The following is a 21,201-nucleotide window of genomic DNA, read 5'->3' as shown; positions in this document are numbered from 1 at the left end:
AGATACAATGGCGGCTGGGCTGTCTGGGGCTCGGCTGGGGCAGATAGAATGGCGGCTGGGCTGACTGGGGCTCGGCTGGGGCAGATACAATGGCGGCTGGGCTGTCTGGGGCTCGGCTGGGCAGATACAATGGCGGCTGGGCTGACTGGGGCTCTGCTGGGGCAGATACAATGGCGGCTGGGCTGACTGGGGCTCGGCTGGGGCAGATACAATGGCGGCTGGGCTGACTGGGGCTCGGCTGGGGCAGATACAATGGCGGCTGGGCTGTCTGGGGCTCGGCTGGGGCAGATAGAATGGCGGCTGGGCTGACTGGGGCTCGGCTGGGGCAGATACAATGGCGGCTGGGCTGACTGGGGCTCGGCTGGGGCAGATACAATGGCGGCTGGGCTGTCTGGGGCTCGGCTGGGGCAGATACAATGGCGGCTGGGCTGACTGGGGCAGATACAATGGCGGCTGGGCTGTATGGGGCTCAGCTGGGGCAGATACAATGGCGGCTGGGCTGACTGGGGCTCGGCTGGGGCAGATACAATGGCGGCTGGGCTGACTGGGGCTCGGCTGGGGCAGATACAATGGCGGCTGGGCTGTCTGGGGCTCGGCTGGGCAGATACAATGGCGGCTGGGCTGACTGGGGCTCGGCTGGGGCAGATACAATGGCGGCTGGGCTGTCTGGGGCTCGGCTGGGGCAGATACAATGGCGGCTGGGCTGTCTGGGGCTCGGCTGGGCAGATACAATGGCGGCTGGGCTGACTGGGGCTCGGCTGGGCAGATAGAATGGCGGCTGGGCTGTCTGGGGCTCGGCTGGGCAGATACAATGGCGGCTGGGCTGACTGGGGCTCGGCTGGGGCAGATACAATGGCGGCTGGGCTGACTGGGGCTCGGCTGGGGCAGATACAATGGCGGCTGGGCTGACTGGGGCTCGGCTGGGGCAGATACAATGGCGGCTGGGCTGACTGGGGCTCGGCTGGGGCAGATACAATGGCGGCTGGGCTGACTGGGGCTCGGCTGGGGCAGATACAATGGCGGCTGGGCTGACTGGGGCTCGGCTGGGGCAGATACAATGGCGGCTGGGCTGCCCTGGGGCTCGGCTGGGCAGATACAATGGTGGCTGGGCTGTCTGGGGCTCGGCTGGGGCAGATACAATGGCGGCTGGGCTGACTGGGGCTCGGCTGGGCAGATACAATGGCGGCTGGGCTGACTGGGGCTCGGCTGGGCAGATACAATGGCGGCTGGGCTGTCTGGGGCAGATACAATGGCGGCTGGGCTGACTGGGGCTCGGCCGGGGCAGATACAATGGCGGCGGGGCTGACTTCCGAGTTTGTTCTTGGTATTTTGTCACTTTGTTGATTTTGTGTAACGACTGTCGCTGATTACACGTCAGACTTTCAAACAAGGCACTGCAGTTGGGCACACACAGCAGTGTTGACACTTTCTGCTTCCCTGAAGGCATGCGGCGCAGGGGACATATTTATTATTTCAAACTTCCGTCTGGATCCCTTTGGGCCAAGAATAAAATAAAAAAATTATCTCATTTTTTCTGAATAATTGGACAAAGCCCAGTGGGAAAGACAGAACTATGTGTGCATACGTGTTCATGTATGATAAACAAAGGGAAACATAATATGCATATATACAACATTGTATTACAACATATGGGCTTTTCTTGTGCAGCTCTGAAACATAATCTAAAAGGATGGCCTGTAGTGTCCTTGCAGGAAGTTAGCGACTGGATATTCCCTTGGTGTGAGGGGGGGTGGGGGGGGGTTGAATTCATTGCTGACGCGGACCAGCCCCATTGAAATGTCCTGACTGTGTCCTGGAGTCATGTATGAGCAGTCACAGCGGTGCACATGCAGCAGTCACACACACATTGCCTGCTTTCCCTTCAGAGCAGCAGCCTGGTATCTTGTTGTGGGAATGTTTGGCCAGGGCGTCGCAGAGCCTGTGCTGCTGGTGTGGCGTTTTCGGTGGCTGATGGGCAAGAGAATTCTCTGACGATGGTGAAGAGTTCTTTGGCTCGGTTGGCGCTGGTGTCCATTCTGCGGTTGGGGGCCTCCTTCTTTTTGTTTTTTTTGGCTTTGCAGCTTTGGTCTGCCTGTGGTAATCGTTGAGCGCTGTTTTGAAGGAGGCTCTATCAGCAAAGTTTTTGCTTGTGCGCCATATTCTTTCCAGCTGTTCACATCTGCATTTTGATATTCTGGGGTGTCCCAGCTGGTTTGCTTGGAGGGTCTGTGAGTATTGGCTGGTTTGGTGGGGGCAACTTGGTCTCCAGTGTTGGTGATGCAGTTGTTGAATGTGCAGACAGCCTGGTTCAAGTTGGTGGGGTCTTTGGGCTGCGTAGTGCAGCGGGGGTTGGTCCAGGGCTGCTGGGTGAGCTTGGACCAGCTGCGGAAGGGGGTGTTGTGTCCTTTCGGGGGCTGGAGCCGGGTCCGTCACTGGTGAAATATACGATGGAGTGGACTGACCAGGTGAGCTCTGAGGCGTGGTTGTATCCGATTCTGTCGCTAGATGTGAAGATAGTCTCCAGCCTTTGTCCTGCTTTGTGTGTGGGTTTCTGTGACTAGTTGTTTGAGTCCAATGTTATCCAGTCTTTCCAGGAGGTCGGTAGAGCTGGTGTCGATAATGTTGTCTATGTGAAAGTTGGGGTCTCCCAGGAAGACAAAGATTGGATTAAATGGTGAGTGGGGAAATGAATTCAGCAATGGCATTGCTGAGGCCTGTCAGTGGCCCTGGTGGTCTGTATGCGAGGGTGCCTCTGATGGTGGTGGTGGTGGTGCAGAGCTGGAAGTTCATATGTTCCATGATGGGTGTGGTTTCATCATTGGGGATGAGCGATCTGACGTTTAGCAGGAGGTAGGGGAGTTGTCTGGGGTAGGTCTCTGCTTAAGGTGGTGGAGTGGCACTGGTACATGTTGTGGTGTTTGGCTCCGGCCCGTTGCCCACAAAGGTTCTTGGAACTGTGCTCGTTCGCGAAGCCCATATTGAACCTCGTCCTCAAGCAAGGAGTTCCTCTCACAGTCTGCTATGCCACAAGCGTCTTCATAGCAGGAGGGCAAAGATGAGCATTGAAGCTGCCTCCCCTGCCACTGGTCGTGATTTAAGTTTCAACAAACGACAGCGTCTATCTACTACTGGAATGTTGTTAAAGTTGGCCATGCCTGATCGTGAGCCTGAAGCAACTCCCAGGCCCAAGACCCGATGGGACAGCGCATTTGCAGCCTGGTGGGAATGTTTTGTGTTGACCACGGTTGATGTGTAGGTCGCCAGGCCTCCTTTTGAGTGGCCAGATGAAGATCGAATGGTAAATGGAGCGTTTTGAACCCATTGATATGAGCAGGGAAAACAGCCCGTCTCCTGTAGGCATCCAATCGAGAAGGGGCTCACACAATCGGACGTCATGGGATTGTCGATTTTGCATTGATTCCAGCCACATCCACACTAAAAGGGAGAACTCGGGGATATTGACCGTCGCTGTGCTATTGTATTGTAACTGTATTTATAAAGTGCTTACTACCTTTGATGAGGTGTCAAAGCACTGGTTGGTGAGTAGCGTGTGACTCGATGGGGGGATAGAAGAGGGAAGAGTCCAGAGAGTGTTTATTGGGAAATCACAGTAGTAAGATGAGGTATTCTGGCCAGGTGGTTGCACGCCTTCCCCTGAACTTGGGGTGACATGAGTCGCCCATCGAACAGGTCTGGTGTTTTTTTCCTTATTCCCCTGGAGACCGTCGAGGCTGGGGTCTTGCTGGGGGTAGGTGGTATGAGGAGACAACCTATGGTTTCAGGTGCTATAGTTAAAGGTAGTTGCAAAAGTGGGCAAGGCCAAACAAGGGGTGATCAAACACTCTCATTTCAAACTGATCACACACACATTCATAGCACAACATGACTTAGGCCCCACTCTTACATGAACAGTCGCTTTTCCTTCCATCCAAACACCTCTGGCCTCCCACTCCACACCAGCGCCTCCTCCTCTCTTTATAACATGTAAATGTAAATTGATATATGTAAATTGATACTTGTATAGCGCACTACTCACCCACAAGGGTCTCAAGGCGCTTGTACGAATACCGCTGTGGAACCCATCCTGGCTTTCCCTGTGAGGCGTCCACTCCTGGGCACCCCCAAGGTGGAGGCCAGGCATCCTTAGCGTTGTGGGGGCCGTTGTGGAGATTAAGCAAGCTATTGCCCAGAGTTGCAGAGTGGGACTCCATGATTGGAATGGCACCGAGGCGAGAATTATCAGGTCCGTGGAATTTTGAGCCCAAGACCCGCCGAGGCGGGGAATTGAACCCTGGTCCCGGGCTAGACCTCTGCATCAGGGTCTGCCGCTCTAATCATTGAGCCACACTTCTCCACATAACACAACACGTGTATTTGTAAAGCACACGTATCACCCAGGGCATCAAGGCGCTGAATAACAGATGTTTATTGGTACCCAACTCAATGGTACTCATTTTATGAACCCCAGATGGATGAAAGGCTGAGTGCAGCGCTGGGATTTGAACCTGTGACCATGAGGTGGCACACAGGCCACTACAGTGGTCGCATTAGTCCACCTAGCCACCAGACCAGGAATAATCTGCAAGAAGCTGAGGATCTGGCTTTTCGATAACCAACCTACTATAGGCAGGGCTGAGTACACACACACGTGATCAGTGGCAGGATATCCTCACCGGTGCTAGCGTGCTTTACAAATACACGTAACATAACCGCACACTCAGTCCTTGCAAACACCGACCCATCCCGTCACTACAAAGGATTCCGTGGTATGGCAGCAGTCCACGAATAGTTCTTAATAGACGTCTGCATCTGCGTAACCCATCTCCGGCTTCTAAGAAATAAGAAAGCCATTAAGTGCAGTAGACGTACGAAGCACAATCCTGCACACACTGTACCACAAAACCCCATCTACACAGAAACAGACATGCACGTCCTGTGCCCATTACAAAGGAATGCAGACTGTGCAGTACTCGGAATCTATAATGAGGTAGAGAGGTCAATTCTCATAATTGGCTAATTATGTTCATGGTGATATTAATAAGTGAGTCAGAAAAGTATACACTTGTGCACGTGTGCAATGCTAGGGGTAAATGCACATGAAAAGAATCGCCTGTTAGACATTAGAAAGACTTGCTCATCTACATATCCTTGTATCTTCTCGAGAAAAGCTTCATGAGTTTGAGTTTGAGTTTAAAAATTCTTATATAGCGCTCTTACACCAGCGGTTTCATGGCGCTGTAACTGGCAGATCTCCTCAATAGACAAGGAAGGGAGGTCGGGTAACAGAGGATTAAATGAAAATTTTGCTGAAGAAGTAGGCTTTAAGTTTCTTTCGAAACTGGGAATATGGGGTTAGGGATCTGAGATCAAGGGGTAATGAGTTCCAAAGGGTTGGGGCAAGGGTCGCAAATTTTGAGCCCCCCCACTTTTTCCGGCGAAACCGGGGAACTATCAGGAGGGATTGGGAAGAAGATCGGAGCTCCCTAGTTGGCAAGTAGGGGATAATCTCCGAAGAAATGAATGCAGGGGCCGTACCCAATCGAGCCTGGTAAGTGATAGATGCAAGCTTGAATTGGATACGTTCCCGAACCGGAAGCCAATGTAAAAGTTTCAGAAGGGGGGTGACATGTGAGGATTTAGGAAGGTTAAAGACCAGCCGAGCCGCCTGGTTTTGGATCATCTGCAACCGCCTGAGACTATATGCAGGTATACCTGCATATAGGGCGTTGCCATAATCCAGGCGGGAGATGACCATCGCAAGGACGATCAACTTCAAGGCCTCAAAGGTGAAAAATCGAGAGACCCTGCGGATGGTGCGAAGAGACAGAAAAGAGGAAGAAACCACAAAACTAACCTGGGAGTGAAGGGTAAGGTGAGAGTTGAGTTTAATACCAAGGGTTTTGACCGAAGTAGAGGGGACCGGAGAGGGACCAAGGGAAGGGGGCCAAAAGAGTGAAGACCAGGGACTGGAACAACCACCCGTCAACACCAACTCGGTCTTATCAGGGTTGAGTTTCAGGTGGTTGAAATCCATCCAGTCCCTGATGAAAATCATAGTGGACTGGAAATTAGAGATAGAGGCAGAAGAAGAGGACAGATTGAAGACAAGTTGGAGGTCATCCGCATAGTTGTATACGGAGACCTCCATTTGTTGTAAAGAAAAAATGAGGGGAGAAATGTAAAGATTAAACCGAAGAGGTGAAAGGGAGGAGCCTTGGGGGACCCCGCACAGAACTTTCCGAAAGTCCGCAGTGAAGTCACCCAGGCGAACTGCCTGGGTGCGGTCCCTCAGGAAGGAGGACAACCAAACCAGGGCCGTACCCCCGATCCCCGCCGCCGCGACACGGGAAAGTAAGATGGTATGATCCACCGCGTCGAAGGCGGCAGAGAGATCGAGGAGGACCAGTGCCTGGAATTGATTGGTGTCCCTCCCCTCCCTGAGGTTGTCAAGGACCGAAAGAACTACGGACTCCGTAGAGTGTGCGGGGCGAAAACCAGCCTGGCGGGCAGCCAATACCCCATTTTCTTCCACAAAGGTGCTCAGAGACCTGGTGACATGGCGCTCGAGCACCTTAGCCAAAAATGGTAGGAGAGAAATGGGGCGAAAGTTGGCTGGGATCGAGGGGTCTGCGCCAGGTTTTTTTAAAATGGGTAAAATGATAGCTGATTTCAAGGGGTTGGGAACAACCCCCTGAGAGAGTGAACTGTTTAGTAAGTGAAGGGGAGGATCAGGGCAAGAAATGTAAATGTGACGAAGTATTTGAGCGGGACAGGTGTCAAGAGGAGAGCCAGATTTTACAAGGGGGATTAAGGATGTGAAGGATTCCTTGGTCAGAAGAGGGAGAGAGTTTAATTGTCCTTGGGAAGGAGGGCACTGAGGATCAACAAAGGACGGGGAAGGTGCAGGGATATTAGCTTTAATGGCAGCAATTTTATCAATGAAAAAGCTGTTCAGAGAGTGACAAAGGGCAAGGGAAGGAGAGGGCTTAAGAGAGGTACGATCTGAAAAGGCTAGGTTCTGAACAATCGAGAAAATTTCCCTAGATTGGTTCTCGGCTGTGAGGATCTTGGAGGAGAAATAGGCCGTTTTAGCGGCCAAGATGGCATTCTTATATTGAGCTAAAAGGGTGGTAAAATCAGCTCTTAAGATGGAACAATAGTTTCTCCTCCAGACCCTCTCAGCGCGGCGTACCGATAATTTGATGGTTTTCAAGTCATCGGTAAACCACAGGTTGGCATCTTTCTCTCGCTTGGAAGTCAGACGTTTCAAGGGGGCAATGGACTCACTGGCTGAGGAGAGCCATTGATCAATGCTATTAACCTGAGCCGAGGTGGAAAGCCCGTGTAAGACGGGATAGGAAGCACTAAAAGAGCTGATAAGTTCGCCGGGTCAACTCTACTCCACGAGCGGACCCAGACATTATTAGGAAGGGGGGCCCTAACTGGAGAACTGATAGGAAGAACAAAAGAAATCAGGTGATGATCAGACCAAGTGCAAGGAGAGATAAGAAGGGAGTCGACAGGGCAGTTCAAGGACCAAATCTGGTCCAAGATATGCCCCTTGACGTGAGTTGGGGAAGATACGTGAGAAACAAAATTAAGAGATAAAAGTGTGTCTGAAAACTCTCTAGAAGATGAACACTCTGCTGGGTCGGAGGGCCAGAAATTAAAATCACCCAGTAATAACACTGAAGAGTTATTGACAGAGAGGGTGGCTAACACCTCCTGGAAATCAGGGAGAAATCGTAGAGGCGACTGGGGAGGTCGATAAATGAGAAGACAGGTGAGAGGGGGGGATGTGGACGTGGTTCGAATAGCAAGATACTCTGTGGTGGCAATATCGGGGAGAGAGAGAGCAGTTGAAATGGAAGATCGGAGCGGGCAATGACCGCGACGCCACCCCCCGTTCTGCCGGAAGAACGATCGGCACGAAGTGCATAGTAGGGGGCGGGCAATGTAGCTAGCAAGGTGGGTAGGGAGTCATCACAGAACCATGTCTCGGTTAAAAGGAGAAGATCTGGTGCATGATGATCTAACAACACTGATAGTTCATGTGAATGAGCCACCGCCGATCTGGTATTCAGATAATACGCCTTAAGGGTCTTAACTGGGGCAGTATTGACGGCTTCTGTGGAAGGGGGGACCGGGATAGGAGAAGTAAATGAACAGGAACAGTGAGAAGGAGGGGATAAATCTAGCTGGGATATCCGTGAGTGTGTGGAGGCAGATAGAACCCACGGACCCTGTAGCCTGTGAAGCTGGGAAGGAGTGTAAGAAATGATTTGGGCAGGGTATTGTGCCCCTGGCCCCGGTCGGCCGCGGACGGGCGCAGACGGGCTTAACTTAGGCGCAACTTCGGCGCGCCTTCGTCGCGCCCGCTGCGCCCGCCCGCTGCGCCGTCGGTGGGGGGAAGTGATTATATAGGGACACATGTGGGGGGAGTTTTGAGTGGGGCGTGGCAGGGGGTGGAGGAGCCAGAGTAGTGCACGCCCAGCCCAGACCCGCCCAAGGTGTACTGGCCGCCCGTCCCACTCCCCACGCGAGGCAAGGAGGGGGAGATCAGCGGAGGCGGTCTGGCTGTCTGGGTCGTGAAAGCAGGCGAAGGGGCAGCCAGGAAGTTGCTGGCGCTGGTTCCTGAGCGCTGAGCGAAATGCGCAGGTAGGCACAAGTCAATTAAAACAAGACGTCAGGGAAGTAAAAGAAACACCGTTGCTCCCGGCGAAGCCTTGGGAGATCTGCAATCACTGCAGGTAGCCCACTGTCAGCCTTTTGAGCCGTTAGCCAGGGGGGGAGGAGCCAGAGTAGTGCACGCCCAGCCCAGACCCGCCCAAGGTGTACTGGCCGCCCGTCCCACTCCCCACGCGAGGCAAGGAGGGGGCGATCAGCGGAGGCGGTCTGGCTGTCTGGGTCGTGAAAGCAGGCGAAGGGGCAGCCAGGAAGTTGCTGGCGCTGGTTCCTGAGCGCTGAGCGAAATGCGCAGGTAGGCACAAGTCAATTAAAACAAGACGTCAGGGAAGTAAAAGAAACACCGTTGCTCCCGGCGAAGCCTCGGGAGATCTGCAATCCTTGATCTGCATGAATGACATCCTTGAGAATAGCTTGAGGCGAGGTCATATCCGACTAAAGGGCGTCCCCGAAACTGTGACCAAAGAAGCTTGTTTCTTCCAACGTTGACTTAAAGGTCGAGTGATATTCGAAGACTGGAATGAGCGCTCCATCAGGCTGGTGTATCCCTGGAGCTCCAACCTTCCAATGTTTGTCTTCATGTTGTTCCTGTTTTAATGTAGAATATTCTACCCTTGGGGGGGGGGGGATATATTCTAATAGCCTTATGACCCTTCTGACTCGGGCTATATCTGCTCTTAAAGGCCCTCACCTTTGTTATGGGCCCTTCCCTACGGCTCGCACCTATAACAGCTGGTATAACACTCCGCAGCAGGTGATAAGGCTTCAATAGGTACCGGCGGGTCTCTCCTTCCAGAGCAGACTGAGGAATAAATGCTGGTCAAGAGACGATATTCTGGCCAAGATCCCCTCTTTTTCTGTAATAATGTTAGTAGTGTACCCAGTGTGTCATGGGCCCTAGTGCAAGGAAAGAAATACCTCTGCGGCTACTGTTTGAATGATAAAATACAGCAATAAGCAGGGTTCAGTGGGCCCCTGGGCCTCGGTGCCACTGCACCTGCTGCACCAGTGGAAGATTCGCCCCTGAATACGGTCTGTCTACAGCAATGATTTTGTCCTGCATGAATCTACGTTTGAACGTCAAAGCTACTATTTTGGTGAAATCTAATCCTTATTTGGGTTAATTCCATGGTGGTTCAGGGGTGGATTGGCATTGTTGCTGGGCAGACAGCTTTGGCACTGGTTTTCTCCCTCTATTAAGGGATTTAATACGTGTTGCCGTTACAGCAGAAATGGGTGTACAGCCAATATAGTCAGAAAAGAAGATGAGATGGTCACAGATATATCTCAAAGTACTCAGACAACCGTGTATTCTCCTATGTAAATAGGAGAACATTATATATAATATCCCTGTCATTGCAAGAAGTGACGTGCAGTTGCTTTCTGGTGCAGTTTGATCTTAGATTAAACAAATTTCTCAAGTTATTAAATATTGCTCCAATCAGATCTGAGCCCTCAACAGGACATGTGTTTTCCTCTCTTCTTCAGAGACAGTCACGGTGGCCAATGCTTTTCACTTAATCATGAAAGATTGTGGCAACCCGGCCTATCTCAGCCTTCCTGAAAAATGATTGGACGTCTACAAAGCACCTCGGAATGCCTTGGTTAGAAGCATCTTTGATTTAGAGAAATTTGGTTGAGTTTTTAGCCAAGTCCTGCAACTTCGCTGGCTTCCTGTAAGGCGCTTCGTCACTTGTTAGCCCTCATGTATCGCGCACAAAAACCACTACGGAACAGGACCAACGTTTCTTAGGGAAAAATTCAAGCAATATTCGCCACCCAGAAAGTTAAGGTCCAGATACAAGCCCGGATCTGTTCCTCCCAGGTGGAAATGCTCCAAATGGTGCACCTGTGGCTTTAGTGTACAGAGAGAACAACTGTGGAACAGCCTTCCCTTGGACCTGGGGTATGACGCCTCACTGCTCGAGTCCTGCAACCCTTTACAGACCTGGCTCTTCAGGAAATCTGGCTCTAGCGCCATGAAACCTCCTGGTGTACGTGCGCTGTATGAGTATTTTACAACATAACATTACAGAAATAATGCTGTTGTCCTCAGTGCCTCTTGTGCCAACTAACTCCAGCCCCACGAGACTCCTGATGGAGTGACAGCCGCACTTTAAAATACCCATTAATAATCACATTGATAAATATATATATATCTTCCTTATCGTATAGGTACTGTGCTGCTAAGTAACAGGCAGCCGGCTGCTGATGTCACTTGTTTACAGTATTCACCTGCGGTGGAGAGAACAAGAACAGATGGACAGGGAAACACAACCCTCTGCGTATTTGCATGTATTACAAGATGCAGATCGCTGTCTCCCATCTGGCGACGAGGCTTCCCTTTTTAGGTCTCGCCTGAGCCAGCACTTTAGCGCTGCTCTTGCAAGAGCTTTTGTAAAAGGGGGATCTGTAAGTGCAAACCAGTGCTTTCAGGCCACCAACTACAGTGCCTGTGCGGCGGGCGCGCGCACCATTTGGCAGCCTGCGTGATCATTTCGCGGCCGCTTTGATGTTTTAGGTGAGCCGCGCGGCCACTGAGAACATCAAAGCGGCCGCGAAATGATCACCATTTTCCACCCCCTCCCTTATCCCACTTCCTGCTTGTTGTCTGTTTGTGGCGCTGTTTTGTGTTCTGCTGTGTCGGTTTTCACTGTTGATTTGCCTCTCCGTCCACGTATGACAGTGCAAACTTTAAACAGCAGCCATCTATCAGGGCAGACAAACCTCCCCCTGTGGGGCTTGGAGAGATGCCGTAAAAGGGCTCTGCTGCGAGCTGAGCAAACGCCGATTCCGAAAAGAATGTGTGCCTGAGAACATCTCCAGTGGTGGCGTGAAACTGCTCAAGTCGACATGAAGTCTCCCAACACAAGTCACCCTGTCGGCCACGTGGCTTCCTCTCTCTGCATGCTGCTGCGACAAATCGCGCTTTACCATCATTCAGGCATGGAGTGCTTCTTTTATTTATTTGCATTGAACAGGCCATATCAAGCCATGGAGTTTATCTATACGCTGGCAGCAGTACTTAGTAACTCGTGTAATGTGACGTTTCCTTGATGATCTCACAGATCGGGTCCTTCGTGATTCAAAGGATAACACTCCTGTCTCTTTGGCTGGTGCTTTGCCGCCGGAAGGCGCATCAATACCTCCCCAGGTGTCGTAAACGCTATATCAGTTCATTTACAGTTTAATTTTGCGGTACAGGGCACAAAAAAGTCCGCATGTTTTGGTCGATTACTGAGGCCTTTCCAAAACAAGCATTGGCATAGCCAATAGGTCTCGCCTTTGCGACCTTATAAGTGTTTAGCCATGCAACAATTGCATAACTAAACACTTATAAGGTCCCCAAAGCGAGACCTATTGGCTTTGCCAATGCTTGTTATTTCTGAGCCACTCCTGTAGAGGAGGCAGATTTCACAGAAGATGCGGTATGTTGGAGGAGAAGTGCAATCACAGTTTCGGTGTCTGTACTTTCTGGTTATGAGATATAGAGAGTGGGTCACGTGATGTTTGGTATTAGGAAGTCCCAGTGGCGGCTGGCTTGTACCGAGGGCCACAAAAAGAAATTCACAGCATGAAAGCAGCGTCAGGATTGGTCAGAGCGGCCTCTCTCAGCGCTCCTATGAGCGCTGGAGGTTTGCGCTTTCTCTAACCCAGCTGTATAAGTCCATGAAATAAAGCCTGGTTGAGAAATGGTCGTACGCCCACCCCTTCGAAGGATCCAGAGGAAGGCCACAGTCGTCATAGGCTCTGGTGGGAACTTCTAATCCAAGGTTAGAAGCTATTCACTTCTTGTGCGCATTCAGAGGACATTATGTATAATAAACTTAATGTTCCAAAAGCCTTTTCTGATAAACATCAGTGTTGGTAACATAGCTATCTTAGACGGTGCTCTGTCCCGAACTAAGTTAAGGGTATACCAGAAGGAAACCAACCCGACCATTGTAAGTTGGGGGGGAGGGGCATATAATGAAAGTCCAATCAATCGGAAGGCTTCATTTGATTATTAAACTTATAATCATAAAATCACATTGCAATATTTACATAATCATCAATTAAAATGCATGGCATTGCAGTGACACAACTCTTTTTTTTTTTTTAAAGCTGAACAAACCTTGCATTCTAATAACAGCTGTAAAAATGCAATGCCGTTCTACAACTGTTAAAATGATATCTTTTACGTACTGGGATAAAAACAGTTTTTAGTATAAAAGCAATGCAATTTACAAGAATATACAAAGTGCAGTAATGTCGGATCTGAATCATCGCAGCGACACATTCATTCGCTTCGATTCGATCCCAACGGAGAAGATAAAAGACTCGGGGGTGCCTGCATCAAGCCTTTTCCCTTTCACAGAATCGGCCCGTAGGAATGAATGGGGTCACATTACCTAATAGCAATTCGCAATTCCTACATGCATAGCATTTTGCGAGAAATTCAAGAAGGTGTTCCCATGTCGTCCTTGTAGATTGGATGAATATTAGACACAGAATCTTCAAACCCTTCTCACATTTCAAACAGTCTACAATCTCTTGAATGGAGACTGCTCTGGGGTTACTCCAAATTGGTCGAGGAGTGTGACCGTGCTGCTTGAGTGACATTGCTGTGATGTAGAGGCCCAAGGTTCCACCCTTCCTAAGGGGTTAAGGGCGTAGGGACATTTGCTTAGCCCAAGGTTCCACCCTTCCTCTGGGGCTAAGGGTGTCGGGGCATTTTTGGGTCCAAGGTTCGACCCTTCCTAAGGGGCTAAGGGTGTAGGGACATTTGTTTAGCCCAAGGTTCCACCCTTCCTCTGGGGCTAAGGGTGTCGGGGCGTTTTATGGTCTAAGGTTCCACCCTTCCTAAGGGGCTAAGGGTGTCGGGGCATGTGTTTAGCACAAGGTTCCACCCTTCCTAAGGGGTTAAGGGCGTAGGGACATTTGTTTAGCCCAAGGCTCCACCCTTCCTAAGGGGCTAAGGGTGTAGGGAAATTTGTTTAGCCCAAGGTTCCACCCTTCCTCTGGGGCTAAGGGTGTCGGGGCATTTTTGGGTCTAAGGTTCCACCCTTATTAAAGCGTTACGGGTGTAGGGACATTTGTTTAGCCCAAGGTTGCACCCTTCCTAAGGGGTTAAGGGTGAAGGGGCATTTGTTTAGTCCAAGGTTGCACCCTTCCTAAGGGGTTAAGGGTGAAGGGGCATTTGTTTAGTCCAAGGTTGCACCCTTCCTAAGGGGTTAAGGGTGAAGGGGCATTTGTTTAGCCCAAGGTTCCACCCTTCCTCTGGGGCTAAGGGTGAAGGGGCATTTGTTTAGTCCAAGGTTGCACCCTTCCTAAGGGGCTAAGGGTGAAGGGGCATTTGTTTGGCCCAGCGGGTAGTTCTCATCTTTTCGGTGCAGGGTGATAGGTAGTTTAGTCCAATGATTAAGGGGGTACCTTGTGACTTCTCTCTGTAGTAGAGGGTGTGTAAAACCCTTGGTCTCTTTTGTGCATGGTGATGGGGGTACGTGCACATCCAATGCTCTACAGTGTGGAGGACGCCTGTTCCCGTTTCCGCGTTGGGTTGTGGTGGGCACCGACTGGTCCGGTCGGAGCGTATGTGGTGGGAGAATGACGGGTAGTTGTGTTGGCGCTTTGGGTTCTCGTCACTCTGGGATGGTTTGATGTTCTGTGTATTTTACCATCTTTCAACCCTTTAGAACTCTGGAGTTTTCGCTCCTATAGAACTGTGGAGGGGGGGGGGGGGTGGATGGGTTGTGCGCTTCGTACTTTTGAATTTCCGGTTGTTTTCTCTTGCCATCTTGAGCAATCGTCCCACAGTTTTGTATCCAGTGTCACGGGACGGGTTCATCACGTGACCACCTTTCGTCCGATTATATTTTCAATTGTAATTCTTTATTGTTTAAATATAAAGAGGAGAGATGTGTTGTCTCTTGATACGTTCGCGCCAGCGCTCCAGGTCCCTGCTGCTCGGCCAGTGTGTGAGGTCATATGGGATGTACGGGGGTTTGTGGTGTTGAGATATGGGCAGAGCAGCAGGGCTGTGGCTCCTGGTGGGGCTTCACCTGTTCGACCTGATTTACATGTAACCTGATCTGAACTTCATAAACCGACATCTTTCATATAATCCCGGCTGCGTCCTTGATTACAGCACTTCTCTTGAGCACTTTCACCCCCTCCCTTACTCTTTGGATTTGAGCTTCCTTCAGGCAATGCTTGTTTTAATATCAGGGAATGCAAGAGTAAAAACTGGTCCGGCAAACCATCCTACAGGCCCCAAATCCACCAGGCAACAGGTGCACACCCTCGCCTGTCGGGCCAGCCCTTCGGGCCCTGCCTGGTGCCCTCTGGGCCCGTCCCGACACCGCACACACCTCCCCTGCCGCCTGGAGGGTTTCTATAGAGTGAAAAAGGACCCCCCTCACACTGTACATTCTTTTAACCCCTTTCTAAATCCTTCTCTCTTGGAAATCTGGACCTCGCACCCTCCTTTCGTTTCTTTAGAAGCTGAGGGCTTCCCTGTGGGGCGCTGCCCAGAGTGTTGGCACAACAAGCAGAGAGCCCGGCCCCGGCCTGTGCTGGTCGCCTGGCAGGCAGAGGGCGAGGCCGGAGCAGGGTCACCTGTTGACTGGCTGTGCTCCGTCTCCTTGGTACCGCGGCCACTCGGCCGTGCTGCAGTCCCGGGTTGTGCCCATCAGATCCCGGTCTCTGGGGCTGGACTGGGGCCGCTCGCCTGGCGTCGGACACCGACCCCCGCCCGCCTGCTGCCCTCGGTGCCCACCGGTGCCGGAAGGACAGGCAGCCGGGGGGCTTCGGACATGGTGGACCCAGGTAGGGAAGCTTGTTTCAGGATTGCGGCTGCACCAAGGGACTCGCATCGGAAACACGCGGAATCCGAAGTCCAGGGAATGATTATTGTCATGGTCTGGAAGCAGTCTTCTTGAACTACAACATATTTATTCCACACCATGGCTTGGCGCTTTCCTCACCCCCCCCGCCTCCCACACATATTCCCCATGCCCTCGCAGCTGGACCACTGGCATCCCCCAAGCCCCGCAGCTGGACCACTGGCATCCCCCATGCCCCCGCAGCTGGACCACTGGCATCACCCAAGCCCCCCAGCTGGACCACTGGCATCCCCCATGCCCCCACAGCTGGACCACTGGCATTCCCCATGCCCCCACAGCTGGACCACTGGCATACCCCAAGCCCCGCAGCTGGACCACTGGCATACCCCAAGCCCCCGCAGCTGGATCACGGGCATACCCCAAGCCCCGCAGCTGGACCACTGGCATTCCCCATGCCCCCACAGCTGGACCACTGGCATTCCCCATGCCCCCACAGCTGGACCACTGGCATTCCCCATGCCCCCGCAGCTGGACCACGGGCATCCCCCATGCCCCTGCAGCTGGACCACGGGCATCCCCCATGCCCCTGCAGCTGGACCACGGGCATACCCCAAGCCCCACAGCTGGACCACTGGCATACCCCAAGCCCCGCCGCTGGACCACGGGCATCCCCCATGCCCCTGCAGCTGGACCACGGGCATACCCCAAGCCCCGCAGCTGGACCACTGGCATTCCCCATGCCCCCGCAGCTGGACCACTGGCATCCCCCATGCCCCTGCAGCTGGACCACAGGCATCCCCCATGCCCCTGCAGCTGGACCACGGGCATACCCCATGCCCCCACAGCTGGACCACTGGCATTCCCCATGCCCTGCAGCTGGACCACTGGCATTCCCCATGCCCCCACAGCTGGACCACTGGCATTCCCCATGCCCCCACAGCTGGACCACTGGCATTCCCCATGCCCCCACAGCTGGACCACTGGCATTCCCCATGCCCCCGCAGCTGGACCACTGGCATTCCCCATGCCCCCGCAGCTGGACCACTGGCATTCCCCATGCCCCCACAGCTGGACCACTGGCATTCCCCATGCCCCCTCAGCTGGACCACTGGCATTCCCCCACAGCTGGACCACTGGCATTCCCCATGCCCCTGCAACTGGACCACTGGCATCCCCCATGCCCCCGCAGCTGGACCACTGGCATACCCAAGCCCCCACAGCTGGACCACTGGCATCCCCCATGTCCCCACAGCTGGACCACTGGCATTCCCCATGCCCCCACAGCTGGACCACTGGCATCTCCCAAGCCCCCGCAGTTGGACCACTGGCATCTCCCAAGCCCCCGCAGTTGGACCACTGGCATTCCCCATGCCCCCGCAGGTGGACCACTGGCATTCCCCATGCCCCCGCAGCTGGACCACTGGCATTCCCCATGCCCCCACAGCTGGACCACTGGCATTCCCCATGCCCCCTCAGCTGGACCACTGGCATTCCCCCACAGCTGGACCACTGGCATTCCCCATGCCCCTGCAACTGGACCACTGGCATCCCCCATGCCCCCGCAGCTGGACCACTGGCATACCCAAGCCCCCACAGCTGGACCACTGGCATCCCCCATGTCCCCACAGCTGGACCACTGGCATTCCCCATGCCCCCACAGCTGGACCACTGGCATCTCCCAAGCCCCCGCAGTTGGACCACTGGCATCTCCCAAGCCCCCGCAGTTGGACCACTGGCATTCCCCATGCCCCCGCAGCTGGACCACTGGCATTCCCCATGCCCCCACAGCTGGACCACTGGCATTCCCCAAGCCCCTGCAGCTGGACCTCGCCCTTCTCTAGCTCTGCGCTCCTTCAGTGGCCATGTTGAGAGGATTCCCAGGTTCTCGAGCCCCCCTTCAGCTCCCCTGTGCTTTGAGTGTGTCTGAGGCCTCGCCTTTCCATACACAACTTCAGAACAAGAGTTTAGTTGGCGAAAGCCTGCGCGCGGTACTACACAAGGGTCTGACATACACAATCTGTACATCCGCCTTTTAAGGGGTCCTCATATATTTCTGTTCCAGTGAGCAGTGCTTGGGTTTGAGGTCTGTGCCCACTTTCGCTCTCTTTCAGGTGCGCTGTTGTCCACAGTCTGGTTCTGTGCCAGCGGATGGCTGGAGTTTCAATGCAAAATTCGCAAAACATCACAGCAGAAAAAATTTGCAAAGCTCTGCGGCAATTTTGCATTTGTAACTGATGAGTTCTCGTTGATGCGACCCCCCCTGGCAGAGATCTCGCTGCAGCCTTTCGAGGAGGTGGTTTCGGAAGGGAGCTTGAGAGCATGTGTACGTCACCGCCTGCATGACACACTGGAGTAGCCCCAAAAACAAAAGGAACCCTTCCCCCCCTTTGAACTAGATCTCGAAGGGCACTGAGTAAGTGAGCGATTGATGCGAGTGACCCCGACACTCATGTGGGCGCTTCCATCAGGGAATTCAGAAAGTGGCTGGTCAAATGAAGCCTTTTACAACTCATCCAACCCTATCCATCCATCCATCCATCCTTCTATCCTTCCACCCACCCACCCACCCTTCCATCCATCCACCCACCCACCCACCCACCCACCCTTCCATCCCCCCCACCCACCCACCCTTCCATCCCTTCATCTATCCACCCACCCAATCCATCCATCCATCCATCCTTCCACCCATCCATCCTTCCATCCATCCATCCATCCACCAATCTGCCATTTGCTCCCGCATTTCTCAGCTCCACCCTACTCTTGTCTTTCAGTGGGATTTATAAGCTTCTATTAGGACACCAGTGCCTTTAATTAAAGGAGCCCCAACCAACATTTGAAAGATGTCTCCCACCCCACAACCTGAGGGCACACCCTGCTATCAATCCCTGGTGCCATCAGCTCCAAACCTCCGAGAACCGTTTCAAGCCATTTTCCAACTTGCCTGATTTTGGTGCCCCATTCACTGAGCCCTCGCCCCCTCTGCTGGAGGTGTTTGCTGCACTGGCCTAGATGACCGGAGCAATCTGGTGCCCAGCGCAGCACCTCAGCATTTAGCACAGACTGGCACTGCCCTAAAAACAGCACTGCTTCCTATTCAGGAGAATGCACTAGTGACTCGCGCCATCACGATCGAAGCTCACACTGGGCAGACTCCAATATGAAGGTGGCGGCTGGCCCCAGCTGCTGAGAGCATAGCACCCAGAAACCAGAACTCTGCATAGCACCCAGAAACCAGAACTGTGCATAGCACCCAGAAACCAGAACTCTGCATAGCACCTAGAAACCAGGCACCCAGAAACCAGAACTCTGCATAGCACCCAGAAACCAGAACTCTGCATAGCACCCAGAAACCAGAACTCTGCATAGCACCCAGAAACCAGAACTCTGCATAGCACCCAGAAACCAGAACTGTGCATAGCACCCAGAAACCAGAACTGTGCATAGCACCCAGAACTGTGCATAGCACCCAGAAACCAGAACTGTGCATAGCACCCAGAAACCAGAACTGTGCATAGCACCCAGAAACCAGAACTGTGCATAGCACCCAGAAACCAGAACTGTGCATTTCTTTCTTCTGTGTAAGACAATGGCGCACCTCCTACTCCTGCTCAACGCTCATTGAGAGATGCCGCATAAGGTGGCCGCCTATGTGGCTTCCTTGCTGCCTCTTTTAGCATTGTCACTTCCACATCCGTATTATTGCTACTGCTGTTAGTGGAGTCTATTTCATATTGCCACCTTTAGTATCCTGTGTGCCACCTTTAGTATCCTGCGTGCCGTCTTTAGTATCCTGCGTGCCGCCTTTACTAACCTGCATGCCACCTTTAAAATCCTGCGTGCCACCTTTAGAATCCTGCGTGCCACCTTTAGTATCCTGTGTGCCACCTTTAGTATCCTGCGTGCCGCCTTTAGTATCCTGCGTGCCACCTTTAGAATCCTGCGTGCCGCCTTTAGAATCCTGCGTGCCGCCTTTAGAATCCTGCGTGCCGCCTTTAGAATCCTGCATGCCGCCTTTAGAATCCTGCGTGCCGCCTTTACTAACCTGCATGCCACCTTTAAAATCCTGCGTGCCACCTTTAGAATCCTGCGTGCCACCTTTAGTATCCTGCGTGCCGCCTTTAGTATCCTGCGTGCCGCCTTTAGAATCCTGCGTGCCGCCTTTAGAATCCTGCGTGCCACCTTTAGAATCCTGCGTGCCGCCTTTAGAATCCTGCATGCCGCCTTTAGAATCCTGCATGCCGCCTTTAGAATCCTGCGTGCCGCCTTTAGAATCCTGCGTGCCGCCTTTAGAATCCTGCATGCCGCCTTTACTATCCTGCGTGCCGCCTTTACTATCCTGCGTGCCACCTTTAGAATCCTGCGTGCCGCCTTTAGTATCCTGCGTGCCGCCTTTAGTATCCTGCGTGCCGCCTTTAGTATCCTGCGTGCCACCTTTAGAATCTTGCGTGCCGCCTTTAGAATCTTGCGTGCCGCCTTTAGAATCCTGCGTGCCGCCTTTAGAATCCTGCGTGCCGCCTTTAGAATCCTGCGTGCCGCCTTTAGAATCCTGTGTGCCGCCTTTAGAATCCTGCGTGCCGCCTTTAGAATCCTGCGTGCCGCCTTCAGTATCCTGCGTGCCGCCTTTAGAATCCTGCGTGCCGCCTTTAGAATCCTGCGTGCCGCCTTTACTATCCTGCGTGCCGCCTTTAGAATCCTGCGTGCCACGTTTAGTATCCTGCATTCCACGTTTAGTAACCTGCGTGCCGTCTTTAGTAACCTGCGTGCCGTCTTTAGTATCCTGCGTGCCGTCTTTAGTATCCTGCGTGCCGCCTTTACTAACCTGCATGCCACCTTTAAAATCCTGCGTGCCATGTTTAGCATCCTGCGTTCACATTTGGTATCCTGCATGCCACCTATAGCATCCTGCGTGTTGCCTTTAGTATCCTTAATTTCGCCTTTAGTATCCTGCGTGCCGCCTTTACTATCCTGCATGCCACCTTTAGTATCCTGCGTGCCACGTTTAGCATCCTGCATTCCACCTTTAGTATCCTGCGTGCCGCCTTTAGTATCCTGCGTGCCGCCTTTAGTATCCTGCGTGCCGCCTTTAGTATCCTGCGTGCCACCTTTACTATCCTGCGTGCCGCCTTTAGTATCCTGCGTGCCGCCTTTAGTATCCTGCGTGCCACGTTTAGTATCCTGCGTGCCACGTTTGGTATCCTGCGTGCCTCCTTTAGTATCCTGCATGTTGCCTTTAGTATCTTTAATTTCACCTTTAGTATCCTGCGTGCCGCCTTTAGTATCCTGCGTGCCGCCTTTAGTATCCTGCGTGCCGCCTTTCCTATCCTGCGTACCGCCTGTAGTATCCTGCGTGCCGCCTTTACTATCCTGCGTGCCACCTTTAGAATCATGCGTGTTGCCTTTAGTATCCTTAATTTCACCTTTAGTATCCTGTGTGCCGCCTTTATTATCCTATGTACCGCCTTTATTATCCTATGTACCGCCTTTATTATCCTATGTGCCGCCTTTATTATCCTATGTGCCGCCTTTATTATCCTATGTGCTGCCTTTATTATCCTATGTGCCGCCTTTATTATCCTATGTGCCGCCTTTAGTATCCTGCGTGCCGCCTTTAGTATCCTGCGTGCCGCCTTTAGTATCCTGCGTGCCGCCTTTCCTATCCTGCGTACCGCCTGTAGTATCCTGCGTGCCGCCT

The 21,201-nt window shown here is 52.8% G+C and overlaps 1 protein-coding gene across 2 annotated transcripts in view; it reads left to right on the top strand.

Annotated features, from left to right (window-relative positions):
- Positions 1-21,201, top strand: part of SLC44A4 (solute carrier family 44 member 4) — a 311,986-nt gene that overhangs the window by 64,957 nt on the left and 225,828 nt on the right. Inside the window, exon 1 of one of the 2 annotated variants that reach the window (XM_085632504.1) lies at positions 15,351-15,492. The exons of the other annotated variant lie outside the window; for it this stretch is intronic. Within the exon in view, the coding sequence (XP_085488630.1) occupies positions 15,480-15,492 (13 nt within the window). The 5' untranslated portion in view covers positions 15,351-15,479. Of the gene's footprint in view, positions 1-15,350; positions 15,493-21,201 lie in introns of those variants that run through there. 2 annotated transcript variants of the gene reach the window in all.

The sequence above is a fragment of the Triturus cristatus genome, chromosome 1_1 (assembly GCF_964204655.1).
Source record: "Triturus cristatus chromosome 1_1, aTriCri1.1, whole genome shotgun sequence".
In the NCBI taxonomy this organism is placed as follows: Eukaryota; Metazoa; Chordata; class Amphibia; order Caudata; family Salamandridae; genus Triturus; species Triturus cristatus.
Note: the sequence above shows the minus strand (reverse complement) of the source record. Positions and strands in the feature narration are given on the sequence as shown.